Here is an 11435-nt window from a genome sequence, read left to right as displayed (position 1 = left end):
CCACCGTAGAACAGAAATATACCATGTGACCTTTATATGCAATCAGAACTGCTTGAATTTTGGATACTTGCAGAGAAGAGTTTCGATGCAGCCTCCAGGCTGAAATCTGTGCGTCAAGCATTCATCAATTTTCAGGCACACCTACACGTGTCTGTGGGAATTACTGGTTCTTGAACAATTGATGAACAGGGAAAAGGGTGTAAAGAATAATTTTTTTCCCAGCTCAAATTATGACACACAGTGAGTGAAGAATGGCACTCTTGTTGAGGAGATTTGGATGGGACATGGCTACGAATGGACCTCAGTCTCTTCCATACCACATTTGGGGCATGATTCTGAGAGGTGCTGAACACCTTTAGCTCCCCTTGGGCCCTAGCTCACTCCTACTGAAGTAGATGGAAGTTTTGCTGTTGACTTCAATGGGAGCAGCCTTAGGCCTGCTGATTTCAACAAGCATTGTGGGTGCTCAGCCCTCCTCTGGATCAGGCTGATTCTTTAAGAGAAACATATACTTTTATGAAAATAAATCATAAAGGAAATTAAATTGTACCTCTATATATTTTAGCATGATATCCTATACAGACAGGAATCCCGTACTGAGGTGGCTAGGAGACAAGGCCACCTCATGTGGCAAATTATTTGGTTTATGTTTATTTGTACAGGACAGGCAGGGACCTCCCCTCCCATGGAATGTCCTCCCCTTTTTAAATGATCAGCTTCCTGCCTCTAAACAGTCAATAACTTCCCAGCTGAGGGAGGAATTGGTCCCCTTCCCTGGAAGCATGTGTAGTTTGCATTATCATTTGCTAATTATATTATGACCCATGGGCTACCTCGGTCTGCAGCTCCAAAACCTTATGTGGTTTTTGCCCCATCTAGGGCTTTCATAAATCAGTCACAGATACGCCACAATCCTGTGACACAGTGAGACAGTTTAAGGGCACAAGGAATAGGTTCTGCTCTCAGTGTTGTGTCCCTGGTAGTGGGAGCTACTTCAATCAAGGTGCTGAGACTCAACAATGAGGCACACAGCACTGACTAAACCCGCAAAGTCCCTTAGTACAGACAGAGCTCAATGTAAAATCCAGGAAGGATTCTCTGGAGGAGGACCGGGCCGAGGATGGGGATAGGGAGAAAAGGGACAGAGACCTCTTCAGCTGTTCCCAAGAACTCAGTCAAGAATACAAAAGGACACATTATGCCCAGGAAAGCTACAACCATATCGAAAGCATTTCACAGGTTTACATGAGAACAGAATTTGGCACGGGAATTCTTCTTTAACTCTGACTTGCCTGGCTTTTGTAGGCTTAAATCAGATGTTTTGTGTGAATGGAATGTTAGGTTTACAAGACTTAATCTAAGAGCTGAGTCAAGGAAACTTTGCTAGAGAAGTCTCTTGGCAGAAGCTTTACAGCCAACATTCTCTGTATATAAATTCAGTGATTTACTAGAGGGTATGTATTTGTCTAAGCCTTACATTTTCAGGTATAAATGACTATACTTGAATGCCTCCATCTTTTGACAAGGAGTGTTTTTATGCTTTTTTAAAAAAAAATACCAGATTCAACTCCAGTTGATATTTGTATTTGGAAACTAATACATGTTGTATACTCCCCACCATCGTTCTTGTTCATTACAAGGACTGTGCAAGATGGTGGTGGTGGGGTTGTACTTTCCGAATGTAAAGGAAGCCTGCACGGTCCCTCCCCCTCCTCTCCTTTTTGCAGCACCCAAGAAGCCATTGATTTTGATTAGCTCTGCAGAGGAGCCTCTGTGAAGAGCGGGAGTGCTCTCTAAATGAAAAAAAGACCTCATCTTAGGTTTCAGCAGACAGTGTGTGTGCAAGCCAGGGAAGAAGGTTATGAGATCATAGTCTGTATGGAATGCTGCATAATGTGGCTGTGAAGAAAGTCTTTATTAATTTTTAAAGCAGCACTTGCATGAGATAGATCCCATAGCATATTGGAACTTCACATTTCAAATTAGAAATGCAGCTAAGAATAGGATAATACTGCCTCCTCATCCCCCCCATCACTAGGCCAAATTTATTCCTGGTGTAAGTCCATTGACTTGGAGTCAGTGGGGTTATACCCAGGGTTGAATCTGATCTAGTGTTTCCAGATTTCTACTCTCTTTCTTGGAATGCTTTTCACCAGCTAAAAGGGAAGGTGTGGAAGCCATTCTACCCCTTCTATATTACAAGACTATCTGCGCTCGCCTACATTTTTGTGTCCTAGAACAAGTGTTACCATTTGGAGGCAGAGGAAATCATCAAAATACATAGTTTTGTGCTGATGAGGCTTAACTGATCCACTGACCACTTGTGTACGCATTGAAATTGCACCAATTTAACTAAATCTTTCCCTAAATCAGTGTAGTTAAATCAGTGCAGCTCCCTTCGAACAGTTTAAAAAACTTAATTTGGTTGTTACCACCTTAAACTAAATAGAGACAAGACCCTCAAGTCAATTTTAGAGTTTCCAGAAAGAGGGCAGCAGGTATTTAACTAAATTGTTTAGAAACAGATTTAGTTAAGGGGGTATCCCTTCATTGTGTAGAGTGGGCCTTAGACTCAGGCACTTTCTCTGTTCTTTCGAAAACACTTGACTAAGTGCTGCTACAGCCATATTCCTCACACCAGAAACCTAGGAGATAGAGAAAGAAGCATCTCCCTGTGGGAGCTGGTGGAGAACAGAGAAGTGAGGCAGCAGGAAACCCTTCTCTTGAGAAGCCAATTTCCCTTGTAGAAAAAGTGTGTTGATAATGGGACCCGGTCTCATGTTGCCAGACCCAGCTTTATTTATTTCCAGATTTCTTTATGAACAGCTTAGAGAAGACAGCAGAAAGAACGAGGACTTGTGGCACCTTAGAGACTAACAAATTTATTTGAGCATAAGCTTTCGTGGGCTAAAGCCCACTTGTTAACTGTAACAGAACTAGGGAGAGCTCCAAACCAAAACCGTGGATCCAAACACACCAAACCTTGTGGCATTTTGGATACAGAGCCACACTTCACAGCTAGACCCTACCTCTGTAACATGTTCCCACATTCACATCCCTCTAAGTTTTGGACAAGTTTAATTCTGGAGGCAAACTCTGTGGTTCAGCCTCATCTATACAAGCTGCTGTATGTGGTTCATCTTGTTCATCTCATGGGACAGAAGCTTTGAAAACACTGGCATGATTGATTACGACCATGTTAATCAAAGTCAAAACCCACTTAAAGCATGAACAATGGGTGACTTAAGAACATAAGAGCGGCCATACTGGGTCAGACCAAAGGTCCATCTAGCCCAGTATCCTGTCTTCTGACAGTGGCCAATGCCCAATGCTCCAGAGGGAATGAACAGAACAGGTAATAATCAAGTGATCCATCCCCTGTCGCCCTTTCCCAACTTCTGGCAAACAGAGGCTAGGGACACCATCCCTGCCCATCCTGGCTAATAGCCATTGATGGACCTATCCTCCATTAATTTAGCTAGTTCTTTTTCGAACCCTGTTATAGTCTTGGCCTTCACAACATCCTCTGGCAAGGAGTTCCACAGGTTGACTGTGCATTGGGTGAAAATATACTTCCTTTCGTTTGTTTTAAACCTGCTGCCTATTAATTTCATTGGGTGGCCCCTAGTTCTTGTGTTATGAGAAGGAGTGAATAACACTTCCTTATTTACTTTCTCTACACCAGTCATGATTTTATAGACCTCTATTATATCCCCCCACCCTTAGTCATCTCTCTTCCAACCTGAAAAGTCCCAGTCTTATTAATCTCTCCCCATACGGCAGCCGTTCGATACACCTAATAATTTTTGTTGCCCTTTTCTGAACCTTTTCCAAGTCCAATATTTTTTTTGTTTTGAGATGGGGCGACAACTTCTGCACACAGTATTCAAGATGTGGGGGTACCAGGGATTTATATAGAGGCAATCAGAGTAAGCTATTACCAGCAGGAGAGTGGGATGGGGGGAGAGAAAACCTTTTGTAATGGAAAACACCCATTTTTTCATTCTTTGTGTGTATAAAAAGATCTTCTATACTTTCCACAGTATGCATCCGATGAAGTGAGCTGTAGCTCACGAAAGCTTATGCTCAAATAAATTGGTTAGTCTCTAAGGTGCCACAAGTCCTCCTTTTCTTTTTATAGAGGCAATACAGTATTTTCTGTCTTATTATCTATCCCTTTCTTAATGATTCCCAATGACTTCACCTTCCTCAAAAGAATGCCAGGATATCAGGTACTCTAAAGGGAGGAGAGGAATCCTCATGTGCTGTCTCTAGTCTTCCCCTTCCCCACTCTGTTCTGGATTGAATTTAAAACCCCGTACTCCAGAGCCCTCTTTTCTCATCGCACAGAGCATGTTTCTGCATCCAGCATGAGGCACTTCCCTTGTCATCATCGTTAAGCTCTCTCCTGCTGGCTTGAATAATGCTCCCTTTGCCTTTGCAATGATCACCACCGCCACCGAGCCCAAAGTCCTTTCCACCCTCAGGTCTTCTAAGGACCAGCATCTCCCACTACGAGCTGTGCGACAGAGCTGGGAGCTCTACTACAAACTGTGGAGTTAGTGTATCCGTAATACAAGAGGTTGGTGCGATTTATTAGCGCTCAGCACACAACAGCATTTTTTTTCTGTCGCTGTTCACTCAAATGCAAAAGCGGCTTTTGATATAACCATGTCCGTACACCGTCAGCACAGGTATTTGAGCACTTGTGCTTTACCGGCCTGCGAATATTTGCGAAAAGTTAGTTTTCAGCTTAATGTTCGAATATTCACCAAAAGTAGATTTCAAACTGTATAAGGGACTCTCAGTATTTCAGGCCATATTATATCATTATTGCCATTCGGTCAGGGAGCAGAAACTATGTCCCCTGACTTAATTTGCAATCATATTCATAACACTCTTTAAGATCAATCTGAAGACCATGGTTTATTTGCTGAAGAAATTCACCCCGAATTTCAAAGAGTGAATACATTTGAGAGTTTTCCAGTTTGCTCCCAGTCACACTCCGCGAACAGATTAAAAAACGTGAAATGCATCAAATCGACTGGGTACAGGAAAGACCCTACAGAGTAACCGTGCAAGTTCCTTCCCACACCAAAGCTAAGGCAAGGCATGTGCTTACTGCAGATGCAATGAGCTAGTTATGGCTCTTATGTATAGATGGACATGGCTTCTTTCCCTCTTTTGTAAAAAGGAATTTCATATGCTGGAGACTCTTTGTACATATTTGTAATGACTTTATTAAAAAAAATCAATTGTTCACTGGGAAGAAAAGGTCTTACTTTTTATTTTCTCTCCAAAATAGAGAAGATCATTTACTATGAATTCTTTCCCCAACCTTGCTCCTGCTCCTACTGAAGTCGATCAAAGTTTTGCCATTGACGTTCACTAGAGTCGGCGTCAGCCCTGTGTTACCTTCTGGAAGGCTAAATGCCATGTCTGAGAAGAGGCTAAGACTCTTTTGCCCCATGAATAAGAATCACCACAACTAATATGAGACAGGGCAGCTCAAGGAATTGCTAATGGACTATAGAGCCCATTACCTCTGTGCTGCCCACCACACGTTGATAATGATAAAAAAAAAAAAAAGTATTTGACTCACAGCTGTTTGGTGGAATATGTGAACTGAGTCGACCTCTGCCCTTCATGTGGAACAAGTGCCCACAGTACAAAAACCCCACTATACATGGCACTAAACAATCTCAGGAGGGAGGAGGAAGGTCCAAGGAGACTGAGCTAGTCTCTCACCTCCAAACATGGCTCTTCCACATCAGGACTGAGATCCATTGGCAGCAATCAGCATGAAGAGAGTTACTCTGCTACGGCTAGCTCTGCACCTGCTCTGTAGCGAAAGGGAGTCTCCATTTCAGGCTCCAGGAGCGTCAGACCAAAACCCTCATGTGTTTCTGTAATTATAGAGACACTGGAAGCTTAGCATGGCTCGCTCCCTCAGAGCGGTCTGATCACATATCATGGCCTAATGTACTGAAATAGAACATAGGAGAACCATGCACATGTCTCTGAGGCTAGAATACAGGCCTAGAACAGAGGGGAGAAACAAGAATCAATAGGGCACTTTGAGGAGGCATAGAGATGGAGAAAAGGTGCTCACATTTCCCAGCAAATTAGAGTGTTGTGGCAGGTGTACAATTCTACTGAAAGCCTCAACTAAACGGAGAGATTCCCCCCAATGAGTAGTACTACCAAGCCTTGCGTTATGCTTTTCTGGAGTGTTTTGGCAGTAGTGGAGTGTTTTAATCCTATCAAGTTACTATTAAGATGCTAATTCACTCTCATGTTCGCAGCTGGAAGACAATAGTCGGGGGGAAAAAGGGAAGAGAAGAGAAGAGAAAAGACCAATAAATGATATATCTTGCACCTATTCATGGCAGGGGAGGAAACACTAAACAAAAAAAAGCTTATTTACAATCAGAATGTCAAATGCCATCAGTAGTTTTAATCTTTCTCCTATTAACATTCTGATGCACTTCACCATCATTCCCCACAACACAGATTTTTGCAGTAGTTCCTAAAGGCAAGCAAAGAAAGAGTCACTCCTAACTGGAATCAGGTTTTCAGAACAGCCTTGAGACTCTAGAAAGCAGAAACTACATATTAACCTATAAGTTTCACTCAATGGTATTACACAAAGAGAACTGAAGCCGAACCCATTCATACTACATTCACCTGTGTTTCCTTGCAGAGTCAGCAATTTGCCATTCCACCCAGATAAAAGTTCACCCAGGCTATGATACACATGTCGAAATTTTATGCCAGTTGGAAATCTCTCCTGTTTCTTACAGAATCTAAGGGACCTTTCCTTTTGAGACAACCAGAGGACTGTTTGGCTTAGTCCATGCTTTTCTAAAGAGGCTTTTAACAAAGGCACCTCACCGCATTTTGTGGGGCAAAGCCTATACTCCTCTCCCTTCATCCCAGCTCTCTCTTAATTCAGGTTTGATTCAGATTCTGCCTCCATCATTTCTCCTTTGTCCTATTTTTTTCTAAGGAAAGTTAAGACAAAACCCAGTTGCCATTAGCTCCTGTTTGCTTTAATTTTTCCCGCAAGGAGGCTTTACAGTAGGAGGGGAGGAAAGCAACCAATACATACGTGCAGCCCTGTTTCCCTGAGATACAGTTCTTCCTGCTTGATTATCCAGTCAAGTGGGATTGTAACCTTACGGCCATTTCCATAGTAATGAGCATGGAAGATGCCATGATTGCTTAATGAAGCCATTTCTCCGTGTGTTCAGCAAAAAGTAAATTGTCTAGTGAAAGAGAAAGCTCCAGCTCGAGACATAGTGAACAAACATCAAATCCATTTGCATCCTAGTGCCAGCCTAAGATTCTCGACAGACACTGTGACAGCAGAATACAGACTCATGCTACTCCAGCATATAGTCTGTTCATTTGCCTATTAAGGGTACAAGCCACTGTCCTTAAAAAGCTTTTTCTGAAGCTGAGGCATTTGCTTGTTTAGGTGAGATGTGGTTTATCAATAGAGAAAGTTTGTCCCAGTCTACCCTGGATGGTGGAACCTGACTGCAGGGTCCTCATAATGAACAAACTCTCAAGTAAAATGCACCCTGCATCTATTTCACACAGCCCTCATAGAAGGAGGGGGCCACTAATTGCTTTTATTAGAGGAGTTGTCACTGTGATAGGGAATTTAGAAATATTGTCTGTTTGCATGCAGGCTGGCCACATCCAGATATATACCCTAGATCTAGGAGAAATCTTAAGATGAGCTATAGGACCGTCTTTGGACATCTCAAATGAAGCTCGAAAGACTCCAAATTCTTTATGCCTGTACAGACTGGTAGCATTTACATGCAACACTCCACCCTGTTAGCAGGCATCAATCCTGCTAGGAAACAATGAGGTGGATTCTGCTGACTCCCTACAGAGAGAGGATCTAAAGTGTGGGCTGAGCAGCCCCGAAAGAGGAGCCTTCGTAACAGCCAAGCCTAGGAAGAAAGTTCTGAGCTAAACTATATGTTATTGGATTGCCATTTTGTTTTTTAAATAAAGCCAATCCCCAGGAAACAGCACGAGGTGCTTTTTTTTTTTTTTTTTTTAATTAACTCTATGGAGTTTGTGGGCTGTGTTTGAGAAAGCCACCTCCGGACATGGCCTTCAATTAGCACTTGAACTTTTGTAGTAAAATTCAGACCTGGCTTTAATCTCTCTCCATCTCACCATGCTCTCCCACTTGCAGAGGAAGCAGGTAATCTGACCATGAACATTAAAGATGGAACATTCCAAAACTGAGAAAATGCCACCCCCTCGTGGTCTCTTTAGTATGGCCCTCTCCTATTTCTCTTGAGGTTTCAGAAAGATAAAGATGGCAACCCACGTGTTTTAGGGTATCAATGACCACAACAGGGCTATCGGCCACTGGCCTCTCCCAAAACCCTAAATGAACCTCTGAACCAGTGGTACTGAAGGAGTATTTCCCCAGGTAATATAATAGTGGCCATGTAACTTTATGATGACAGATTCTGGGGCGTCAGGAGGCTGTTTAATGACATAACTCCAGTCTGCTGTCCTCTCATGAGTCAGGTAAGGAAAGCTTGCCTCCAATATTATGGACTACACACATACAATGGGAAACTCATCATGTTTTCCCTACAAACAAGACATTTATGTACACTCAGATAATAGACAAAGAGGGGCCAGCCTGGGGTAATTTGTGCTGTAGACAGCAAGTTCAAGCAAGGACCTCGGCCCCAAGTTAGCAGTGAAGAATGGCAGGGATGGATTCTGACTCTCACTCCCCTTCCCTCTCCTTAGAGAACTCTTCATGCTAACGGACTCCGCTCCCTGCTACAGATGTAACAACATGCCAACCTGCTCCCCTGGTTGGATGGAGAGAGAGAGCTGGGTGAAAGTCTGAGACAACAACCCACTAAATACTTGGAAGCAAGGAGCTTCCCAGCTTTTTCTTCTGTCTGCTCACATGTCATCCTGATGGTGGTATGTGTTGTGGTTAATAAACCTGGAAGTGAGCTGAGGTGGTACCATCCTTCCAACAGCGCAGAGTCTCCACCGCGATGGAGCGACAGAGGGGACAGGTCTTCTCCCTGTCAAACCACAGGCAGAGGCACTCTTCACAAAACACATGCTGTGGAGAAAAAGGGACTCGTCAGGCTGAGGGGAGGGGAACAACCCCGTCACCCAGTGCACGGATGCAACAGAAAAGCTTTGGTACAGGAAGCAATGCAAGTTCAGAAGGAGGGAGCAACCTGTAGGATCTCACTCACCCATCTGCATGAAAAATAAACCCAAATATGAGCACACTAGCCCCACACAGGTAATAACTCAGACATCGGCATCTCTTAATGAAGAAATGGAAACACACATGTCCAAACTATAGTTCAGTGTGGGATGTCTCTCTGAGTGCATAACAGCAGGGCTCTGTGCTCTGCCCTAGCTATCTCTTCTCTTCAAAGTGCAATTCCAGGTGCGGGCCAGGCTCTCCAAACCTAGGGGTATGTCTAGGCAGCATTTTGGAGTGAGTCACAGCAAGGCTCGCGCTAGGGCTCTAAAAATAGCCACGTGGGCAGCACTTTGAAGTTGCAGCTCCAGCCAGAGCTCGGGCTTTGAAGCCTACGGACGGCGGTTGGCTTCAAAGCCTGAGCTGCAACTTCGAAGTGCTGTCCACACAGCTATTTCTAGCCCAGGTCTGTTGACCCTCTGTGTGGACCAGCACTAGAGAAGGATGAGACACACAGTGGCTGCAAGTTTCACAGATGTTTGCTGACAGTAGAAGAATGGAGAGACTTGGGGATCTTGGTTATAATCTAGGCTCTGCAGGGGAGTATCTATGTCTATGCTATGTTGGGTGCTTGGACAGATGTCCACTGGGCACTAGACAGAGATACTATGTCTATTTCTATGCTAGGTTTAGAAGTGACAAGGCTAAGTTTGATCCCACAACGGGTTTGTCAAGTTTGGTGTTCTTACCTGGCACATAAGGATCAAAGGTTCCCTGAACTCCACTTGGCAAATAGCACAGATGTCTCCAGCCTCACTGCACTGCTGGCTGGTTGCACGGACTCCATAGGTCTGTTAGGGAGAGGGAAGAAAAACCTCTCTGTGCAAAAGGATTTAGATTGCCTGGTTTGTTCTTGTACACGCACACAAATGCTTCTTTTCATGCCCAACTTTTCTACACTTACAAGAGCCCACTGGAAACTAAGTTACATCGCTGCACTGTGGCTGACACACAGAACTTGGGAGTCTGGAGATGAGGGTCCTAGTCCCCGCTTTCACAGTGACTTTGTTGCAGGATGTTGGGTAAGTCACTTCACCCCTCTGTGCCACAGAGTCTGCAGTTGTGGAATAAGGATAATGCTATTTATTGAGCTCAGTGGGGTGTTGTAAGGATTAGTTCAATATCGTTTGCAAAGCACTGATAGAAGGTGCTTGGAAAGTGCTAAGTATTATTATCAACAAGTTACCTCCAAAAAACCCCCAAAACACTTTTCATCCACAGACCTCCAAGCTCTTTATAAAAAGGAGGGTTTATGTCATTACCCCCACTGTGCGAATGAGGAAACAGAAACCTAAAGAGGTGAAGTGACCTGCCCAAAACCATATGATGAGAGAGCCAAGTGTCCCAACTCATAGTCCAGTCCCTATCCATTGGGCCACACTGTCTCCAAACATACACAGTGCCCATGCCAAGTGCTGAGAAAGTACCATGGTGTTAGGTCCCATATCTATACTCCACATGCCAGAAAAGCCACTATAAAAGATAATAACCACAGTATTGTCCAGCAGTGGCGGTAAATACCACCATAACACTACTGTACGTTGCCATGTTTGGGGCAAATACGGTAGTATTTATTTTAATAAAACTGCACATCAGAGGATGTCTTAAAGTCTCTGCCTCACACAGACACACACACAAATGGCAACTCGCCATTTTATTAGACTCAGTGGATCAAACAATACTATTCAGCACCTCTCACCGTCACATCTCGTACATACTTGTCAATCTGTTTCCAGAAAAGGGATGCAGCATCTTGCACTAGACCAGCCATGCACTGTTCCATTAACATTGTTAGGAAAGGGCAGACATCAGGAATTGCTTCCCCACCCAAAAGTTAGGTAAGGCTACCCGTCACAGCCACAGGGTGGTGGGTGACTTTTTTCAAAAGTACCATAGATCTGGCACCCTGAGCAATGCTTTACTGAACCTTTCCTTTGTGGCAACATTTCCCATGTCAACCTGGCCACACACATTGACTACTTACCTGAGGGGTGCAAAGGATCTTCAGTGCCTTCCGGACACTCCCCACACGGCCACAGATGTCAAAAGACTGCAATAGAAACATTTAGCTTTAGACACTGTTCACAGGTTTATAACAGACATAGAGTCCTGTAACTTGGAGAGCATCTAGGGTGAGATGGTCCAAACCGATACTCAC

The 11435-nt window shown here is 43.9% G+C and overlaps 1 protein-coding gene across 4 annotated transcripts in view; it reads right to left on the bottom strand.

The window, feature by feature from the left end:
- Positions 1-4974: 4974 nt before the first annotated feature.
- Positions 4975-11435, bottom strand: part of RNFT2 (ring finger protein, transmembrane 2) — a 37886-nt gene continuing 31425 nt past the window's right edge. For all 4 annotated transcript variants that reach the window (XM_074973071.1, XM_074973073.1, XM_074973074.1 and 1 more), the window contains 3 exons: positions 11262-11327; positions 9967-10068; positions 4975-9124 (listed from right to left, as the gene is read on the bottom strand). In XM_074973071.1, coding sequence (XP_074829172.1) covers positions 8990-9124; positions 9967-10068; positions 11262-11327 — 303 coding nt within the window. In that variant the 3' untranslated portion in view covers positions 4975-8989. The remainder of the gene's footprint in view (positions 9125-9966; positions 10069-11261; positions 11328-11435) is intronic.

The sequence above is a fragment of the Natator depressus genome, chromosome 15, assembly GCF_965152275.1.
Source record: "Natator depressus isolate rNatDep1 chromosome 15, rNatDep2.hap1, whole genome shotgun sequence".
NCBI lineage: Eukaryota > Metazoa > Chordata > Testudines > Cheloniidae > Natator > Natator depressus.
Note: the sequence above shows the minus strand (reverse complement) of the source record. Positions and strands in the feature narration are given on the sequence as shown.